Source organism: Podarcis liolepis (genome assembly GCF_965112155.1).
Source record: "Podarcis liolepis genome assembly, chromosome: 5".
NCBI lineage: Eukaryota > Metazoa > Chordata > Lepidosauria > Squamata > Lacertidae > Podarcis > Podarcis liolepis.
This window is the reverse complement of record NC_139556.1, coordinates 100,216,735-100,238,213: the sequence shown is the minus strand read 5'-3', so window position 1 is coordinate 100,238,213 and position 21,479 is coordinate 100,216,735. Positions and strand designations below refer to the sequence as shown.

General features: G+C 48.6%; 2 protein-coding genes across 5 annotated transcripts in view; one reads left to right on the top strand and one right to left on the bottom strand.

The window, feature by feature from the left end:
• Positions 1-378: 378 nt before the first annotated feature.
• On the top strand, positions 379-17,212 carry LOC310707255 (deoxyribodipyrimidine photo-lyase-like). Its single transcript, XM_083504245.1, has 10 exons — positions 379-642; positions 2,078-2,535; positions 5,131-5,276; positions 8,912-9,094; positions 11,182-11,340; positions 12,653-12,851; positions 13,150-13,302; positions 13,850-13,971; positions 15,814-15,973; positions 16,135-17,212. Exons 2-10 carry the CDS (start codon positions 2,202-2,204, stop codon positions 16,287-16,289), a joined length of 1,611 nt encoding a protein of 536 aa, XP_083360371.1. The 5' UTR covers positions 379-642; positions 2,078-2,201; the 3' UTR covers positions 16,290-17,212.
• Positions 16,641-21,479, bottom strand: part of RUBCN (rubicon autophagy regulator) — a 49,982-nt gene continuing 45,143 nt past the window's right edge. For all 4 annotated transcript variants that reach the window (XM_083503989.1, XM_083503988.1, XM_083503990.1 and 1 more), the window contains one exon: positions 16,641-21,429. In XM_083503989.1, the coding sequence (XP_083360115.1) occupies positions 21,260-21,429 (170 nt within the window). In that variant the 3' untranslated portion in view covers positions 16,641-21,259. The remainder of the gene's footprint in view (positions 21,430-21,479) is intronic.

Sequence of the window (21,479 nt, the reverse complement as noted above, 5' to 3'; positions counted from 1 at the left end):
AACGCTGTACTGTTTTTAACACTGATTGGGAGCCGCCCAGAGTGGCTGGGGAAACTCAGCCAGATGGGCGGGGTATAAATAAAAAATTATTATTATTATTATTATTATTATTATTATTATTATTATTATTATTATTATTATTTCCTATTGTAACCTGTTCCTTCACTATCACAGTGGCGACAAGCCCCGGCGGCCAAGGACCACCAACCTGCTGCAGACTACCTATAAGGACACCCTCTTTCTTTTTGGGGGGAGCTGGAGTGGCGCCCCCCTCCTGCGAGATGCGCCCATCGCTTGGAGGAAAAGCAAGCGAGATTCTGGCGCCCTCCCGCCCCGCCACGTGCTTCAGGCAACAGCGCGTGACGTCAGAGGCCCGCGAGCGTAAAAATGTTGCAACGTTCCATCCGCCGGGCGATTCATTCACAAAAGTGAGTCTGCCGCCCCGAGCCGGGAAAGCGAGGCTGCGGCGGCCCCTGGCGGGTTTCCGCTTCCCCGATGCTGGGAGGAGGAGGAGAAGCGGCCGCGGGAGGGGCTTCCCGGAGCCCAGCCCGCCTCTGTCCCCGCCCAGCCGCCGCCGCCGCGTTGTGTAAGCGGGGCCTGGCGCGCCAGCGGAGGAAGCCCACGCGGAGAGCTCGGCGCCCGGTGAGTGCCGGCGAGGGGGGCCGCTCGCAGCCCCGGACCATGCCCCCTTCCAGGGCGGGTCTTGCCGCCGCAGCCCCCCCCCGTTCCGTGGCTGCACAGCATAACTTGTCCTGTTGTGACACTACTTTGCAGGGCCCTTGTGCGAATGAAGGGGGCAAGGAAGGCATGTTCTGTTACACCCCCCCCCCCAAAAAAAGTGTGGCCAGGATAATAGGGGCTTAGCATTCTCCCCTTTCTCCCCCAGCCTCAATTCCAGGGAACTCCCCCCACCCCCGTCAAATCTTACAGGCCATAATAATAATAATAATAATAATAATAAATTGAGGGAAAATAACAGAGCAAAGGAGGAATTGAAGCATAGCTGTCAACTTTCAGATTTGAAAATAAGGGATCAGCAGCCTCACCTGTCCCGGGGACAGTCTACGGGATATCTAACAATCCGGGATAGCAGCGAGAAGCAGCTGGAAACGGCACTGGAATAAGGGAATTTCCCACAAAAAAAGGGAAGGTTGACAGCTATGGATTGAAGGGGAAAGAGGCAGAGATCAGGAGAGAGAAAAAGACAGGAGGAAAACGGAGGCGCCTTGCAAAGGATGGGATGATACAAAGGTTATCCATCCATTGTTTCTTCTCCTTTTTCAGAAGCAGTTCCTTAGTCTGGTCCATGGGCCGGACTGCACAAATCATTCGGGTTGCCCTGCAGGCTCCTTGGCTTCAGCGATAGCAACGCAAAGCCTCGAAAGCGCAGAGGGAGCACTCCCTCCACGCTCCGGAGGCTTCACGTTGCTTTCGCTGAAGCCTGGAGAGCGAGAGGGGTCGGTACGCACCGACCCCTCTCGCTCTCCAGGCTTCAGGGACAGCCGCCTGAAGCCTTTGGAGCACAGCGGGAACTCGCGCTGCGCTCCGCAGGCTTCGGGTTCCTTTTGCTGAAGCCGGGAGAGCAAGACTCTCCCGGCTTCAGCAGAGAGGGAGAGCTGCGCAGCGCCCCTTCAGCCAAGCGGGAGGAGAAATGGAAGGGGCTCTGTTTCTCCTGCTGTTTTGCTGAAGGGGCGCTGAGCAGAGACGGGGAGGATTCCCCCCCCCCTCTAAAACAAGGTGCGTCCTATGGTCGGGTGCATCCTATGGAGCGAAAAATACAGTACCTGAAGGGCCAGGTATTTCTTTATTTTATTGCTGCATTTCTGTCCCACATTTTCTCCCTAGGAGCTCCAGGTGATGCACGGGGTTCTGACTTTTCTTTTTCGAATCTCTGTGAGGTGGGTCAGGCTGTGAGGAAACGATCTTCGTGGCCGAATGGGGATTTGAACCCAGGTCTCTCCCAGGTCGTAGTCAGCACTCTAACCGCCACACCAACATGGGCTCTAGTCAGAGACGGCTGGAATGGAGGCCCCCATAGCCTGATCCACCAATGATGTTCTTATGTGCTTCCTTGCAGGCTGCTTCTTCCTTCCAACCTGCTCCCCGGAAGGGTCATCGCTTGCGTCTCTCACCATTCCGGCCCTGCCTGGGTCTCGGGGTTGGTGCGCAACCTCTCTGCAGTCCCCGGGGCGCAACCAGCCATGTCCCAGAAGAGGAGAAAGCGGAAACCAGCCGAGTCTATGCAGGAAGGGGCAGAAGAGGGAGCATTATTCCCTGATGGGTTGGAGAGCAACGGGAGGTTGGCATCCGGGGCACCGCCTGCTGCTAAAAAGGCGGCTGGGGAAGGGGATGTGGGAGGCAGAGACTCTGCTGCCCTGGCCGAGGCCGTCAAGCAAGCCCGCCTGGACGCAGCGCCCTCCGTCACAGAGTTCAAGTACAACAAGAAGCGCGTCCGTCTCATCTCGCAAGATCCCGATCTCAAGGAAGATGCCCGGGGCATCCTCTACTGGATGTCGCGAGATCAGAGAGTGCAAGGTGAGAGCTTGGTCGGGGCCTGGGATCCACAATCTGTCCTGGCTTATTTTGGGGTGGGTGGGTCTTCGAGGGCCTTCTGGCGGTTCCTTCCCTGCAAGAAGCAAAGTTACAGTGAACCAGGCAGAGGGCCTTCTTGGTGGTGGCACCCGCCCTGTGAAACGCCCTCCCATCAGATGTCAAGGAAATAAACAACTATCTGACTTTTAGAAGGCATCCGAAGGCAGCCCTGTTTAGGGAAGTTTTTAATGTTTGATGCTTTAGTGTATTTTTAATATTTTGTTGGAAGCCACCCAGAGCGGCTGGGGAAACCCGGCCAGAAGGGCGGGGTACAAATAACAAATTATTATTATTATTTTTATTATTATTATTATTATTATTATTATTATTATGCAGAGCCTAGGACTTGCCGATCAGAAGGTCGGTGGTTCGAATCCCCACAACGGGGTGAGCTCCCGTTGCTCAATCCCTGCTCCTGCCAACCTAGCAGTTAGAAAACACGTCAAAGTGCAAGTAGTTTTCCCGCTCCAGCGGCTTAGTCCTGCTGGCCACATGACCCAGAAGCTGTACGCCGGCTCCCTCGGCCAATAAAGCGAGATGAGCGCCACAACTAGTCAGTCACTACTGGATCTAATGGTCAGGGGTCCCTTTACCTTTACCCCAGCCCGAGCCCCAGCCTCCTCTTCCCCTCTGTGTATTTGGTGGGATGGAGTGGCTGGGGGTGAAGGCTGGCAAAACACTGGGGAAAAGCATCCTTGCCATGTATAAAGCAATTGCATTGTGGCAAATTCAGATGTGCCGTCTCCCTTCCTGATACAGCCACGCCCCTTCTAAGATTATACAACCTTTCCAAGTTACACAATAATTTTATACTTATGCAATTATACAGTAATAACAACTATAGGGGTGCGTTGCAATAATTAATGCAGGTCTTTCTGTGTTGACTTTCGGCTAGATCTAATATTTTTTGTGCAAACAGGGTCTTTTTTTTGTAAAGTTTATTTATTTATTTATTTCATTTTATAATGTGTATGAATCATAACAGAACAACAGACTCTCCTTCCTTGGAGGTTTTTCAGCAGAGTTTGGATGGCCATCTGTCATGGATGCTTTAGCTGAGATTCCTGATTTGCCAGGGGTTGGACTAGATGACTCTAGGGGTCCCTTCCAACTCTGCAATTCTATGATTCTAACACTGGATGAAAATAAAAAAATTAGGACTATAAAATAGGGATGTGGGTTAAAAGGACCAAGTCACAAGTATCAGAGTATCAGGGGCAGCTGATTCAAGGGAGTGCTGCAGTATTTGCTTTCTGGGTGACTTTCCTGTGAATGGAGCGGACGTTGCACACAATTCCCTTGAAGCTGAAGCACCTTTCACTTTCAGTGTTTAGATTGGGAGCATAACTTATGGTCTGTGTGTGTGGTTTGGGAGCTGCACGGTCAGGGGAAAAACAATGCTGTCCAGGGCTGTAAAGACTGCGGAGAGAATAATTGGGTGCACTCTTCCCACCTTGGATCAAATCTACGCTTCCAGGTGTCACAAGAAAGCTGCAGAGATAGCGCAGGATAGTGCGCACCCCGGAAATGATCTCTTTCAGCTTCTGCCTACAGGGTTATAAAGACTAGGACTAGCCGCCTGAGAAACAGTTTCTATCCAAAAGCGACTTTGGTATTAAACACAGTGTAAGGTAGTCTCTATGGGAGTATATTGTATTTAATTATGGGGTATCAGAGTTTTTAGGGGTTAACCAGGCTGGGATAGCTAGGATAGCAGGCTTGTCGGTTTTTGAATGTCCAATGTAGATTTTTTCAATTTCGTTGTTCTGTATGGGACAATGACAATAAAGATAATGTATTGTATGGTGACTAAAAGTATCCCCCATTCATGCTGATTCGGCAGCCCTAGGATGCTGGAGAGAGGGACCCCCTGAGACCCTGCTGCAGAAATAGGAACAGGTCTCCAGTCCCCTGGGGAGGAAGAGAATCTCTATTTTTATTTATTTATTGGTTGAATTTATATACCGCCCTATACCTGGAGATCTCAGGGCAGTTCACAAAAAAGATCACAGTACATAAAATAAAAATAAAAACAATAACCCAATAATAACCCCTCAAAGAGCCACATTTTAAAAGGGTATAGCGTGTTGATCAGGTCTGCCACAGGCCTGGTTAAACAGAACGTTTTTGCCTGGCACCTAAAGATGTATAATGAAGGCGCCAGGCGAACTTCCCTGGGGAGAGCATTCCACAGACAGGGAGCCACTGCAGAGAAGGCCCCGTTCTCGTGTTGCCACCCTCCGGACCTCTTGAGGAGGAGGCACACGAAGGAGGGCCTCAGAAGATGTTCTCAGGGTCCGGGTAGGTTCATATGGAAAGAGGCGCTCCTTGAGGTATTGCGGTCCTGAGCCACACTGTATGCCACCAGGTATGCCCTGCCTTGCCTTCAGAACCGGGGCACTTGCTCCCATCAAGCTGGCGCAGAGGTTTGGAGAAGCCCAAACGCCGCATGTCTATTGCACTCCCTACCCTCCCAGCCGCTGACCATCTGTTGCAGAGCCGTTCCTTTAAGTTTTTCCCTGCTCTTTCTCTCTCCAGATAACTGGGCCTTTCTCTATGCCCAGCGACTGGCCCTGAAACAGAAGTTGCCGCTGCATGTCTGCTTCTGCCTGGTGCCCAAGTTCCTGGAGGCTACTATCCGCCATTTCGGTTTCCTGATCAGAGGCCTCAAGGAAGTGGCCGAGGTACCGCCGTTGTGTCGGGAAGGTGGTGCATCGGTGTCAGAAGTGGTTGTGCACTGGGGACAGGTTCTAGTGGGCAAGCCGCCTGCAGCATGAATTTGGGCACAGCAGCCTTGCCGTATCAGCTTCTTCCCAAATGCCCATCAACTGCAGACAGCATGCCCTGTGGGCAAGGTTGATGGGAGTCTTTGTCCAAATCACCTGAGGGCACTAGGCTGCGGCCAGCTGTCATAGATAAGTCATTCGCAGCTGCGCGCCAGAAGCTGTAAATAGTAACCAAACAATTAAACCCCTGTGTTGCAAACAATTATCAGTAATGTCCAAGGCAACACAATGACCAAGTACAACAATGCAATATCATAACTTTATGACCACTGCTCCATAGGTATTGTTGTTACAGAGGTACCTCGGGTTACATACGCTTCAGGTTACAGACTCCGCTAACCCAGAAATAGTGCTTCAGGTTAAGAACTTTGCTTCAGGATGAGAACAGAAATCGTGCTCCGGCGGCGCGGCAGCAGCAGGAGGCCCCATTAGCTAAAGTGGTGCTTCAGGTTAAGAACAGTTTCAGGTTAAGAACAGACCTCCGGAACAAATTAAGTACTTAACCCGAGGTACCACTGTATACAATTCCATTCACCATATTGTTGTTTAGTCATTTAGTTGTGTCCAACTCTTCGTGACCCCGTGTCTTCCACTGCCTCCCGCAATTTGGTTGAACTCATGTTGGTAGCTTCGAGAACACTGTCCAACCATCTCGTCCTCTGTTGTCCCCTTCTCCTTGAGCCCTCCATCTTTCCCAACATCAGGGTCCTTTCCAGGGAGTCTTCTCTTCTCATGAGGTGGCCAAAGTATTGGAGCCTCAGCTTCAGGATCTGTCCTTCCAGTGAGCACTCAGGGCTGATTTCCTTAAGAATGGAGAGGTTTGATCTTCTTGCAGTCCATGGGACTCTCAAGAGTCTCCTCCAGCACCAGAATTCAAAAGCATCAGTTCTTCGGCGATCGGGCTTCTTTATGGTCCAGCTCTCACTTCCATACATCACTACTGGGAAAACCATAGCTTTACATTCACCATATAGATGGGTTTATGAAGCATATCTGTATCCTTCTGCTGCGCTGAAGAAGAATTGTATGAAACAGTGGGTACATCACTGTTCACTACGTCTGTTTGCGGACCACTCTGGCAGCATTGGACGTCATAAAACAAAGCTTTACGGCTTGTTTTCAGCAGATAAGAATCTGACCCGTTGCTAATAATAATAATAATAATAATAATAATAATAATAATTTATTATTTATACGTCGCCCATCTAGCTGGGTTTCCCCAGCCACTCTGGGCGGCTTCCAAAAGAATATTAAAATCAAACATTAAAAGCTTCCCTAAACAGGGCTGCCTTCAGATGTCTTCTAAAAGCCTGGTAGTTGTTGTTCTCTTTGACATCTGGTGGGAGGGTGTTCCACAGGGAGGGCGCCACTACCGAGAAGGCCCTCTGCCTGGTTCCCTGTAACTTGGCTTCTCGCAGTGAGGGAACCGCCAGAAGACCCTCGGTGCTGGACCTCAGTGTCCGGGTAGAACGATGGAGGTGGAGACGCTCCTTCAGGTATACTGGACCGAGGCCGTTTAGGGCTTTAAAGGTCAGCACCAACACTTTGAATTGTGCTCGGAAACGTACTGGGAGCCAAGGTAGGTCTTTCAAGACCGGTGTTATATGGTCTCGGCGGCCACTCCCAGTCACCAGTCTGGCTGCTGCATTCTGGATTAGTTGTAGTTTCCGGGTCACGCTTCTTTCAGAGACTTGCGTAGTCTACAAAGACTTCCAGAGACTTACAAGACTTAGGTTTATTTGGTTCTATGTTTTCAGGAGAATCCATCAAGAGTGCACATTTTGTGACTTTCAGAGATTTATAAGATTTCTGTTTATTTGGTTTTTCATATTGTTCAATGTTCCGTATAGATTATATAAAGAGTTTATATTGATCTTGCATTGTTGTACTTGGTCATCGTGTTGCCTTGGATATTTCTGGAAGCTGTAAATAGCCTGCGAGCCCAAAGCAGCTGTAGGCAGAGGAGTCTCCCACAGCAGCTATGCCTGATTAACTGCTCTGGCCTTTTCTCTTGGGTCTCTGCGTCAAGTGTGGCTGGATCGTTCACTTACCCGGCAGAGCAACCCATTCTCCAAAGAAAATTGATTTTTGGGTCAATGAAAGAGGCAGCGCTCTGGGCTTTCCTCTTTCCGGTCGAGCGGAGTGCTCAGAACAGAGACTTTTGCAGAAGCACAACAGTGGGACTCCTCTCGCAGCAGAAATATTTCTGTGCTCTTATTCTTTTGCACGCTAAGTCAGCCTTTTGGTGGGTGTTGGTGAAGTGTGCCAACTTCACTTTTTTGATGGGGCAGGGGGGGATGACTTACCCGTATTTTTCGCTCTATAACACGCACCCGACCATAACACGCACATAGTTTTTAGAAGAGGAAAATCCGTAGGCATGCCACCCGTAGGCATTTCCTCCATAACACGCACAGACATTTCCCCTTACTTTCTAGGAGGAAAAAAGGGAGTGTTATGGTGCAAAAAAGACGGTACACTTTCTGTCTGGGAAACCTAGGAGAGCTTTGGAAAAGCTGGGTTTTTATTCGGGGGACGTGGGTAGCGCTCGGGGGACGTGGGTTAAACCACAGAGCCTAGGACTTGCCGATCAGAAGGTCGGCGGTTCGAATCCCTGTGACGGGGTGAGCTCCCGTTCCTCAGTCCCTGCTCCTGCCAACCTAGCAGTTCGAAAGCACGTCAAAGTGCAAATAGATAAATAGGTACCACTCTGGCGGGAAGGTAAAGGGCGTTTCCGTGCGCTGCTCTGGTTCGCCAAAAGCAGATTAGTCCTGCTGGCCACATGACCTGGAAGCTGTACACCGGCTCCCTCGGCCAATAAAGCAAGATGAGCGCTGCAACCTCAGAGTCGGCCACGACTGGACCTAATGGTCAGGGGTCCCTTTTCCTTTACCTTTACTTGCGTTGCCGGGCCGGTGCATGACTGCGGCAGTGCGACAGACTTAAAAGAAACAATTGGTCCCTGAATAGTTGCACTCGTAGCCAAGATAGTCATGACACAGGCTTGTATTTATGCGTGCAACTAAAAATCTGTACCTGTGAGAGCTTTGTTCCTTTTTGATGGACACCATAGCTCAGTGGAAGAGTATGTGCTTGGGATGCAGAAGGTCCCAGATTCAAACCCTGGTGTCTCCAGGTAGGGTTGGGAATGACCCCTGTTTGAAAACCTGGAGAGTCACTGCCAGTCAGTGTTGACAATAATCGACGAGAGAGACCGCTGGTCTAGTATAAGGCAGCTTATAATGTAACCGGCTTCCTATTCAAATTCACCCTTCGTTCAAAACAATGAGGACTGGAAACTTGTATCTTTTAGATACTCAGTGGGGGAGCACATGTGTTGCATGCAGAAGGTTCCAGGTTCAGCCCCTGGCCTCTCCAGGTAGGCCCGGGAGGTGTCCCCTGCCTGAAACCTTGGAGAGCTGCTGCCAGCCAGTGTGGTAAATACTGAGTTAGACTAACTGGTAGTCTATGAGTCGATATCACGAGCTTCCTGTGTGACCAAATATTCTCTGCTTCCTTTTCCCGTCTCCTAGGAGTGCAAGGAACTAAGCATTCCATTCCACCTGCTCATTGGCTTCGCAAAGGACGTGCTGCCCCCCTTTGTGATGACCCACGGCATTGGCGGGGTGGTGACGGACTTCGCCCCCCTCCGCGTCCCCATGCAGTGGGTGCAAGATGTCCAGGCGAGGCTGCCACCTGATGTGCCCTTTGTCCAGGTAGGGAGGCCTGGAGTCTGGCCGCTGGGGTGTGATCTGGGCAGAGCTGCGGGGCAGTGGGGGGTGTCTCCATGGTGACACAGATGTTGTGATTCCAAGGAGCATTTCACCACCTTGCCTGGATTCCTGAGTTCATAACCTCCATCACGTTCACTGAATCTGACAAAGGAAGCTTAATACAGTCATATCTTGGGTTACAGACGCTTCAGATTGCATTTTTTCGGGTTATCGACTGTCAAAACCCAGGAGTATCAGAACGGGTTACTTCTGGGTTTCAGCGGTTGCGCATGCGCAGAAGCACTACATCACTCTTTGCACATGCGCAGAAATGCCGAATCGCGACCCATGCCTACGCAGATGCGCCACTGCAGTTTGCGAACGCTGCGGGTTGCAAATGTGCATCCCGCATGGATTACGTTCGCAACCTGAGAATCCACTGTAATAATAATACCTTTATTGTCAATGTACAACCTGTGTACAATGAAATTAACTGAGCCTAACCGAGCCTGCCTCCCAGCCCACCCAAACATTCAATTTCATTGCACTCTGTGTGCTTATCACACAGCACACCACCTCATAAGTCAGTTGCGCTATGTTATTTTCCGTTCAGCAGCCTAACAGCCCACGGATAGAAGCTATTTTTTAGCCTGTTGGTACGGCTGATTATACTTCTGTATCTCCTGCCCGAGGGTAGAAGATTTAAAAGGTGATGGCCGGGGTGTGAGTCATCCCTGAGAATTTTTCTTGCTCTCCTAAGGCAACGATCCCTTGCGATGTCATCTAGCGGACTCAAGGGACAGCCCATGATATCATGTGCTGTATTCACCACCCTCTGTAGAGACTTTCTGTCCGTGGCTGTCAGGTCAGCATGCCACACTGTGATACAATATGAAAGGACACTTTCTATTGTGGACTGGTAAAAGGAGTTCATCAGTTGTTGTTTAACATTATTCTTTTGTAAGACCCTGAGGAAATAGTGTCTTTCCAAGTGAGGTCCTCACTAAGGTAAACTCCCAGGAATTTAAAGGAGGAGACTCTTCACACAGCCCCCCCCCCCCTGATATATAACAGGGCAGGTTCCCCTCTCTTCCTCTGGAAGTCCAACACCATCTCCTTTGTCTTGCTAATATTTAGGTGCAAGTTATTCTCTAAGCACCATGTAGATACTTTTTGAACCTCCCCCCTGTACACTGTTTCATCTCCGCCTGCAATTAGACCCATTATGGTAGTATCATCTGCAAACTTAATAATTACTGTGGATGGATCAGATGATATACAGTCATATGTGTACAATGAGTACAGGTACTGACTTAGCACACATCCCTGTGCGGTGCCAGTACTAAGCTTCAGGAAGGTAGATGTAACAGTCCCAATCCTCACTGTCTGTGTCTGATCCCTCAAAAAGTCTTTAATCCAGTCACAGATGGTAGTAGAAGAAGCAGCAGCTTCATCCCAGAAAAGCTGATGCCACAATTAATTGGTGGCTGTTAAGAGAAGTTATGGACCAACAGCATCTAGAGGGCACCAGATGGGCAAGGGCTGCTGTAGAAGTTCCTAGGATCCTTCTTTCCCCTCTCTCTACACGTTAACACAAAGGTCCCGCTATTCAAATACAATGCATTCTCAGGAAATCATGTGTTAGGCAGATGTTTGCATAACGAGTCAATGGTTTACATTGATTCCTATGGGGAAATTTCTAATGCGTTCCCAACCACGGAATTTTACCCCCAAATGACGCGAAAACCCAGGAAAACCCTCTGAAACCTTGCAAAAGGCAAATAAAGAAGGAAAACGCTATCTTATTTGTCAGATCTCTCCAGCTCCCTCCCTCCCATCATGGTTTTTGGCAAAATGGCTGCCATGAAGCAGGAAAACACAAAAAGTAAGGTTTGTTCAAGGCTACTGATTCGTTTACAGCACTACATGCAGGTCTAGCTGTTTGGATATCTGAATCTGCGGTGTACATAGCAATTCTAGGAGGCTTGGGTATTAATTCCTTGGGTTTGGATAAGTGAATTTTTGTATAGCGAGTGTTGGGATAGTGGGAGCTGTGTGCAATTGCCGTTTCTCTTGCTTTGCTTCTCCAGGTCGATGCTCACAACATTGTGCCCTGCTGGGTGGCCTCCGACAAGCAGGAGTACGGGGCCAGAACTATCCGCCGGAAAATCCATGACCGGCTGGCTGAGTTTCTCACCGAATTCCCACCTGTCGTCAGGCACCCTTATCCCGCGGAGTTCCAGGCAGAGGTAGCAGTCGATATTGGGAGCAGGGATCTGGGTTGTTTTTTGTGTTTTGATTTTTTGACATTTGTAATTATTGGCAAACTGCTGCAGACATTCCAGCAGGTCTCCCTTAGCCCTTCACTGCAGCTGGGACAGAAAAGCTGTGGAAAGTCTGTAGCTCAGCAGTAGAGCATCTGTTTTGCATGCAGAGGGTGCCAGGTTCAAATCCAGACATCTCCAGGAAGCACTGAGAGAGACACCCTGTCTGAAACCCTGGAGAGCTGCTGGCAGTCAGTGTGGACAGTAGTGAGCTATATGGACCAATGGTCTGACTCAGGGTAAGGGAGCATGCTATGGTGTAAGGGAGCCAGTGTGGTGTAGTGGTTCAGAGCGGGGGACTCGTAATCTGGTGAACCGGGTTCGCTTCCCTGCTCCTCCACATGCAGCTGCTGGGTGACCTTGGGCTAGTCACACTTCTTTGAAGTCTCTCAGCCCCACTCACCTCACAGAGTGTTTGTTGTGGGGGGGGGGGGAGGGAAATGAGATTGTTAGCCGCTTTGAGACTCCTTAAGGGGAGTGAAAGGAAAGGTGGGATATCTAGTCCAAACTACTACTACTACTACTCTTCTTCTTCTTCTTCTTCTTCTTCTTCTTCTATGCTCCTTTGACATTTACAGAAGGCCACAGGTATGCAATACTCACCCCACAAATGCACATTTATTTTTTACCATCTGTATTTTAATAGATTTGCTTTTATCTTGTTTTAACCCTGTTGAAGTTTAATTGCGTACTAACTATTGCCTTGTATATATGTTTAGCTTTCTTGCATTTTTGTAAGCTGTCTCGAGTCCTGGGGGAAAAGACGTGCCAGAACTCATCAATGGACTTCTCCCTTGTTCTCTTAGAATAGCAAAAAAAGCCCTGAATAATAGTATGTATTATTTTTATTCCATAAAATTTACGCGCTGCTTGATTGCTAAAAATCAATCAATCAATCCTCAAAGCAGTTTACAAAAGAACAGTAAAATTATAGGAAACAACAGTTTAAAACTATTTAAAACAGTCAAAGGATTAAAATCAGCAGTAAACTCTATGTGTCTGGGTAAGCCTGTCTGGTCATTCTTATTATTTTATTCTTTGTAGACTGCTTCGAGGTCTATGAAATTAAAGCGGTGCATGAATTTAAGAAATGAAATAAAAATAAGATAAATGAAAAGTCGAATGATGCCCACGCTCCCATGAGCTCTGGGATGTTAAGGATTGCTGGAACGTCCTTGGCCTGGATTGCTGCTCCTTGCTGCCAGCTTTTACCCCTGCTCCTTTTCTGACTCTGCAGCCTGTTGACTGGGACGCCTGCTATGCCAGCCTGCAGGTTGACCGCTCTGTGAAGGAGGTGACCTGGGCACAGCCAGGGACAGCTGCCGGCCTGGCAGTGCTGGAAGAGTTCATCAAGGACCGCCTGAAGTTCTTTGGCACAGACAGGAACAATCCCAACCGGGCGGCTCTGAGCAACCTCTCGCCCTGGTTCCACTTTGGTGAGTGGGGAGCTGGTCCTCTGCAAGGCCTGGGTCAAACCCTTGCAGGGGGTTCAGGGGTGGCCAAACCCTGGCTGGGCTGCAGATCAGCTGTCCGCTCTGCCCAAAAACGTTTAGGGTTGGTAGCAGCCAACCCTAAACAGGGCTGCCTTCAGATGTCTTCTAAAAGTCAGATAGTTGTTTATTTCCTTGGCATCTGATGGGAGGGCGTTCCACAGGGCGGGTGCCACTACCAAGAAAGCCCTCTGCCTGGTTTCGTGTAACTTCGCTTCTCTGAACAGTAACTGCCCTCCCACAGGTCAGATCTCTGTCCAGAGAGCAATCCTGGAGGTTCGCAAGCTCCGTAGCCGGTACAAGGAATCGGCGGAAGCCTTCATTGAAGAGGCCGTGGTGCGGAGGGAGCTGGCGGACAATTTCTGCTACTACAACCCAAATTATGACAAGGTGGAAGGTAAATGGGCTCACCTGTTTTGCCTTTCTCTGCTCCCCAAGGACACCTCTTCTGCGACGCTTGCCTTTACATGTGATATGATAATGCAGGGACACAGGTGGCGCTGTGGTCTAAACCACTGAGCCTCTTGGGCTTGCCGATCAGAAGGTCGGCGGTTTGAATCCCTGCAACGAGGTGAGCTCCTGTTGCTCTGTCCCAGCTTCTGCCAACCTGCCAGTTCGAAAGCACGTCAGTGCAAGTAGATAAATAGGTACCACTGCAGTGGGAAGGTAAATGACATGTCCATGCGCTCTGGCTTCCCTCATGGTGTCCCATTGCACCAGAAGCGGTTTAGTCCTGCTGGCCACATGAACCGGAAAGCTGTCTGTGGACAAACGCCGGCTCCCTTGGCCTGAAAGCAAGATGAGCGCTGCAACCCCATAGTCGCCTTTGACTGGACTTAACTGTCCAGGGGTCCTTTACTTTTTTACCTTTATGATAATGCTGCATTTTAATAGGGCTCAATTACTTTTTAACCATAATCTTTTATGCCTTATACCATTCAAAGGGGCTTATGACTGGGCCAAAACTACGCTGAAGCTGCATGCCAAAGACAAGCGATCTCACCTGTACAAACTGGAACAGCTGGAGGCAGGAAAGACTCACGACCCTCTCTGGAACGCTGCACAGGTAAACCTAAGCTCCAAAGGTGTGTGAGGACCTGTCTTTGGATGGGCATGTGCTGGCTTCTGAGCACATGTCTGTCATGTGCTTGGAAATCTGCTTCTCCCTCTCCAATGATGCTAAAACTCTTTGCAGCAGCAGCACGATCGGAATGGAAGAGTTACACGCTACCTTGTTAAGTGGTACAAATCTCTGCTACTGGATGTTGTGATGGCCGCTGGATTAGATAGCTTCAAAGAGGGATTAGGGATGGAAATTCCCAGGTGTCAAAAAAGTTATTTATGTGTGCCGTTACTGTGGCCCGTGTTTCGTTAGCCCCAAAATGGAAAACAAGCAAGGTCCCAACTAAAGAAGAATGGCAACTAAAGTTGGCAGAATATGCGCAGCTTGCAGATTTTACACACAGAATAAGAGAACAAGAAGAACATACGTTTAGAGAAGATTGGAAAATGTTTATTGAATATATGGGAAATAATTGTGTAGACTTGAAAACGTTGGCAGCATTAAGATAAATTCAGCAGTGTAAATAAGTTTTGATGGATGTAATAATGGAATACTGAATGGCTTAGTTTTTGTAAAATAAGCAGGGATTTATGATATGGAAAATGAACCATGGAAAGAGAAGAAGGGAAGTCGTTGATATTTTAAGGATGTTTAAATGAGTATTTTAAATTCTGAAACAGAAAATTAAATAAAAAATTATATACATAAAAATAAAAATATGTTTAGCCTTAATAACTAAATGGGGAACCTCCACGGTCAGTGGCAGTCTACCTTCTGAAGGGCCGTTTCTGAATGTGTACAGTTGTTTTTATTTCCTGCTTGTGGGGTTAAGAGCATAGGGCCCCACTTCATCCCTGTGACCGTCATTAGTTTTAACTATTTTCATTCTGAATTTAAAACTGTTGTAACCCACTCGGGGAACTGCTCTTGAAGGGCGTGTGAACAATAGTGATGGAACAGGAAGAGGTGATGGAGAACTTCCTTCTCCCCGTGGCCAGCCAGCTGCCCCTATGGGATACCCATAAAGTCCCCCCTTTACTTGCCTTTTATCTAAACCAGTGCGCCCCAGTTTTTCGGGCCACCACCCCTTTGTTCCATAAGCACATCCCCAGCCACTCTGGGTGGCTTCCAAGAACACACCGAAACATCAATAGCTTCCTGATACAGGAAGTCCTATGATCATAGAATCCTAGAGTTGGAGGAGACCACAAGGGCCATCGAGTCCAACCCCCTGCCAAGCAGGAAACACCATCAGAGCACTCCTGACATATGGTTGTCAAGCCTCTGCTTAAAGACCTCCAAAGTAGGAGACTCCACCACACTCCTTGGCAGCAAATTCCACTGTCAAACAGCTCTTACTGTCAGGAAGTTCTTCCTAATGTTTAGGTGGAATCTTCTTTCTTGTAGTTTGGATCCATTGCTGCGTGTCCGCTTCTCTGGAGCAGCAAAAAACAACCTTTCTCCCTCCTCTATGTGACATCCTTTTATATATTTGGACATGGCTATCATATCACCCCTTAACCTCCTCTTCTCCAGGCTAAACATGCCCAGCTCCCTTAACCGTTCCTCATAAGGCATCATTTCCAGGCCTTTGACCATTTTGGTTGCCCTCCTCTGGACACGTTCCAGTTTGTCAGTGTCCTTCTTGAATTGTGGTGCCCAGAACTGGACACAGTACTCCAGGTGAGGTCTGACCAGAGCAGAATACAGTGGCACTATTACTTCCCTTGATCTAGATAGTTTAGCTCTTTGACATCTGATGGGATGGCATTCCGCAGGGCGGGTGGCACTTTCCCAAGAAGGCCTCATCTGTAGCTCATCCACCTTTCCATCCCTCTGCTTCAGCTCCAGATGGTTCATGAAGGCAAGATGCACGGCTTCTTGAGGATGTATTGGGCCAAGAAAATATTGGAGTGGACCACTTCGCCAGAAGAGGCCCTGAAATTCTCCATCTACCTTAATGACCGCTATGAACTGGATGGCCGGGACCCTAGTGGATATGTAGGTCAGTCATGGGAAGAGGTTGGGTGGTTGTATCATAGAGTCAGATCTAGTCCAACCCCCTGCAGAGCAGGAATCACCAGACCTGTGTCTGTATCTGCAGAGAAAGGTGGGAGGAAGAATGCAAAAGCAGAGATCTGTTTGTTCTTTTTTCCCTCCCATCAGGCTGCATGTGGTCTATCTGTGGGATCCACGACCAAGGCTGGCCAGAGCGGGCTGTGTTTGGCAAGATCCGCTACATGAACTATGCTGGCTGCAAGAGGAAGTTTGACGTGGACCAGTTTGAGCGCAAGTACAGCCCTCAAAAGTTCTCCAAGTAATCTTCAAGTGGCTAAAGGGCAAGGCTTGATGTCGCCTTTTTCACAGCGGCTGAGGCCAACTTAACGTTACACACGTTTTACGTAGTGCAAAAAGGCAGGTTTTGCCCACCCTTTTAAGATGTGGAACAAGAAGCAACAGTAGGTCAAGCTGCGTTCCTGAAGCCTCGCGCTCTACCTGCTATGCAATCCCAAAGCCGCGTGCCACACAGCAGACAGGTTTTTACAATGTTTTTGCGTGGCAGAATGGTGGGCAGTGGCAGGAGATGGCAGCCCAGCAAAGCCACAGAGCCTGGAACCTACAAACGAGGAGGCGTTTCACGTTTGACGAAAACAGAGACCGCAAAAGCAGCATGCTTATTAGTGTAGTTTATTATGGACGGCATTTCTGTGGTTAACAGCAGGTGGATATCTGGTTTCAACTCCACCGTTAACTCTTTATAAAGAACTTTCACATACCATTTACAATATGGACAGCAGTCATTCTGCAAAACCGTGGGCATACCAGAAATCGATCACAGCTTCATCAGGGTTGGCCATTTGGCTTCCTAACCATTCCGCTGTGCATTACATTCTCCCTTTGTGTGCTTTCCAGGCATTGCAGAAAGGAGACTGCACAATTATCACGTAAAAGGAAGGGAAAAAAACTCCACAACCTACCACCCCCCTTTTGGAACTTAGATCAGTGCATCTAGAACAGCTTTTGCCAACCTGGTGCCTTCAAGATGTTTTGAGCTTTTCTTTCCTCATCAGCCCCCAGGCAGCAGAACTGTACCGCCTGTGGCTGATGGCAATTGTAGCCCCATAGCTAGATGGAGAGCACCAGGCTGGCAGAAGTCTGTCCTGGAAAATAGCTTTTTTAAAGAGGGCCTTACTGACAAACACAAGAAATGTCATCAACAGAAGTGCTGACAATTATATATATATATATATAAACCCCACCAAATTTCTTCTTAACTGTAAAGGATTGCAGTGTGGATTTACAATCTTTTGAGACTGTTTGTGACACAAGGTTGAGGGCTCGCTCACCTTCGTTTGACGATGGTCACATTTAAAATAAGAAAAAGATACTTAAGCCAGGCTGCCACCGTTTGAGAGAGAAAAAAATCACCAGGATTCCATATGACTTTTCTGTTCATGGCACATTTGGGGGGCAAATAGCCAGGAGGGTGTGATATTCAATAGAGAAGACAAATGTCCAGTGGCTGGGTGGGCACTGATCTGGATTGGACATGTATTTCAGATTCGAGCCCTAAAAACAGGCAAGTTAAGCATGCTTCTTTAAGCACATGATTAGCAGCAAGTGTAGTTGGGCCCTGGAATAAGTAAAAACAATTTTTGAGAGGCAGGGGGGATAGCAAGGGGGAGCTCCAATCCATAAAACAGAGCCATGTACTGTTTTTTGGCAGTCAAGGGAACTGATGTATATAATCAAGATAAAAGATGTTGTTCTTCAACAGTTATCTATGAGAGAGGCTCTTAATTGAAGCAAGTCAGGGCTTCAGAATGCATGAAATACTCCATGCTGTCGCTATTGTGTTTTTAAAACCTTAGATCAGGAATTATTTGGGAAACACTTTCTGTAGAGTTCTGATAGTAACAGGCTACTGTAGGAATTGTGAAGGCACGGGAAATGGGAGGAGTGGTCCCGCAGTTTTCTTTGAGACACAGCAAGTCCTGTCTTTGGGGGTGGGGTGAGGTGGATGGACCGCCCCACTGCCACCTAACACCAATAACCCTCTTGCGACAATACCCAACCCACAAACACCCAAGGCATTCAGTCAACAGGGTGCTTCTGGAGTGCCCCCATCTCCATCTCGCAAGCATCCACCCTGCTGAGTTAACCTGTGTTCCCGGCTCCTTGCTCCTTCACTTCAGCTGGTTCAATCGCCCGTATTCCAGACTGCTAGTTCACCAAACCACCAACTGTTTCTGAACATACCCCAAGTCAATTATTTCAACATTTCCTTTATAAATTCGGGACGTGGGCATACTCTGAGCAAACTACACGTGGAGCTAAAAAAATAACACAGATATTTCAGCCTAGCCAAAAGCAGCAGCAAAAGGCTGAGGCTCTAAGCCAGAGGGCATAAAAAGACTGCCACTGAATTAAGCAAGTGGAAGCCACAGAGCAACACCTTCCAAGGCCGTGTCTGAGCAGAAGTGGGCAACTTCCTGACACTGCACACACTCAAATCTTGTTCTTAGAAAAAGCAAATAGAAGGAAGTCTACCTTTATATAGCATTCTTTAAGTAAATCTTCACAGCATCACCGTGTCATTTTGCACGCATGTCAACTGTATGTCCTGCTTATCTCGGTCAGGGTTTTTCTAGTGTATTATGTATAGTTAAAAAAAAACAGTAGCTAAAATGACACTGCTATCCATCTTTAGAAAATGGGTCTTGCAGTCTAGGCCAGCACAAAAGGACATATGCTGCCTCCTGCAGGAGATTCTGCTGTGTTCTAGCTGAGTGACCTGTGCCAAAAATGCCACCTCCTCCTTCCTCAAGACATCATGCCATTTCTACCTACAGACCACACTGACCCTCACTAACATCCACAAACCAACTGTCCTTTCAGACTGGGCCACTTCAAACGTCCAAGAACCAGCTGACTTTGAAAGTCTGGTCATATTGCAAGGAATACAATCTCCAGCTTCTAGGCAGCAACACAGGAGAGTACTCTGAAGGACCACACCACACAATGTGCTCTGCTAGGAGGTTGTTACGGAACAGCACCATATACAGAATTGGGTACATTGCCATACAGTAGCATCTGATAGGAGAAGGCTGCACTCACAGCCATCAGAGGCCCTCCCATTTTATTCTCCCCCTGCACAGGAACTGCCACATAGAGGAGTCTGGGAGAAGTTTGTGAGCACACACCTAGTCAATAAGGGTGTGAAGTGCTTTCACCATAAGAGGAATACCAGCATCAGCGGGGGGGATGAAGTAGCGTAAAATAATCCTGCCAATCACACAGCACAGGCAGATCCCAAGTTTCTCCACCCCCGCAGGCCATTTTGACAGACAACCCAATGTTGAAAGGGTTCTCTTAAGCGCTCTCAATTGTTTCTTCCTCTGCAGCCTGGCTTTATACCAAAGCCAGACTGCAAAGGGAAGATCCGTGCCAAAAGCAGGGATTGGCTGCACTGCAGAGTTCTGGATCCTGCAGGACTTGCTGCCAGTGCTGCCAGCAAGCCCCACAGGCCAGAGATTCCCCGATGAAAAAGCCTGGAGATTAAGAGACGACATAGACTCTTGGAGATTAAGCAGGGCTGGTGAACATCTCTCTGCTGAGGAACAAGGGAGGGGAAGCAGAGGTGGACAAGAAGGTGCTAGGAGAAAGCGTTGCAAAACAGGAGCAGGGAAGAGACTCTAAAGACTAGTTGGTGTGGAAGAACCCTACTTGATTATAATTGCACAGCCACATTTCAAGTACCAAACTAAAGGAATCTGACAAAGAGGCTCACCTATTAATATGAGGAAAGGAAGTTTTGTTTGTGTCTGAATGAACCCAAGTCATATTCAGTGCAACAGGCCAGCTAACTCCCCTTCAGCCCCTAATTCTAGCAGAATGGCTGGTGGTTAACGAGAGCACCACCTCACCAGCATGCTAGAAGCCTGTCTTCTCCAGTTTAGCACCCCTTTCAGGACTGCAGCTCCCACTGAGCCTAAATATCAGGAGGATGAAGGCTGCTTTAAGCTCTGCTCCTAGAGACCCTGCCATGCTTCTGCAAGAATGAGGAAATGAACTGCAATCTTCAGCACCATTTTCTGCCCCCCATCCTACTAAATAATTGCCCCTTTCCATCATGGTCTGCTTGATCATGAAAGATGACCAGTAATAGGAAATCTCCTGTACCCTAAACAACAAAAGGCACCTACCAATTTACTATCAAAGCCGGGTAAGTCCTAGAGGTTAGGTGTCAAGACAGAAACATAGCAGAAATATCAGCAGGAGAAGCAAATGCGTCGCTGCAAAAGTGTCAGAAATCTTCTCTGATCTAAGGAAGAGCCCAGAGGTTAACTCCCACAATAGGAAAGCCCCAGGCTCTGCCCTATGTAGGCTTTAAACTGGAATCCCTCCCAAATCCAGCATCCTGGAAGGGTACATTTATTTCTGCAAGCTACCAACCCACATTTCCCTTGCAAGGAAAAAGACTTTTTAGGCAAATTGGAAGAAGCGGTGGTAGGGAAGGAAGCAGGAGCTAGGTCCTCTCTAACAGGGTGTTGGGGTGTGTGGGCAGATTATTCTGAGAAGAGTCGTGGGAACCCTGGGTTTGCCAACTATCGCCCCACCCTCCTCAGCTTACCAGCAGGTTTTCTACACCCCCCAGTATTTATTGTAGCTAGGCAGCTCCCGACAAAACAAAAGGGCAGGCTGAATGCCCCTTTCGGTTCTCTGGCTTCCTTCAGGCACAAAAAATTAGGGCCAGATAAATGACATTCAGCAGCAAAAGTATACAGAGTTATAGGCAGTGGTTTTGGCAAAAGAAAAACATGAAAGCTGCCTCTTCTGGCACACAGCAGCCAATACAGAAAATAACAAGTTTCCACGTGGGCCGTTTTCCCTTTAGGAGTGTTTTGGAACTCGGCCAGGAGCTCAGCCACATAAGCCCACCAGCATCACCCACCGGCTTCTCCCAAGTGGCAGGTGGAGAGAAGTTCAGGCGCTCAAGGCAAAGCCAGCTGCTACTTTCTTTGCGGTGGCAGCGAAGCTGGGCTCCGCAGTGCATCGAAGTTGGTGGCGGAAACAGCAAGCAAGTCTCTCTCTCCCTCGTCCTGTGGCTCAGACAGAAGGGAAGCACCAAAACCTACCGAGGCAAGTGCAAAATAACCCTTTGGGGGACTCCCCGCCCCAAAGGCTCCCATCACGTTGGCTTATTAGCTGTGGAAGAGTCAGTCTGAGTTCTCTGTCAGTTCAGTCCCTGGAGGCAGAGGCCACGCACCAAGTCACAGTCTCTCATCTGTCACGTGGCTGCTCCTTCAACGGCCACTGCCTCCTCCTGCTCCTCCTCGTAGTCCGAGATGTCAGCCTCCATGCTCTGCTTGGCCAGCAGCTCCCTCCGCGCTTGCAGCCGCTCGCATTTGGGGCAGGGTCCTGAGCGGAAACACACCTTGTGGTAGCAGGCTCTGCATTCTGCAAGGGGAGAGGGAAATGAGCAACTAGCAAAATCAACTCGGCATCTC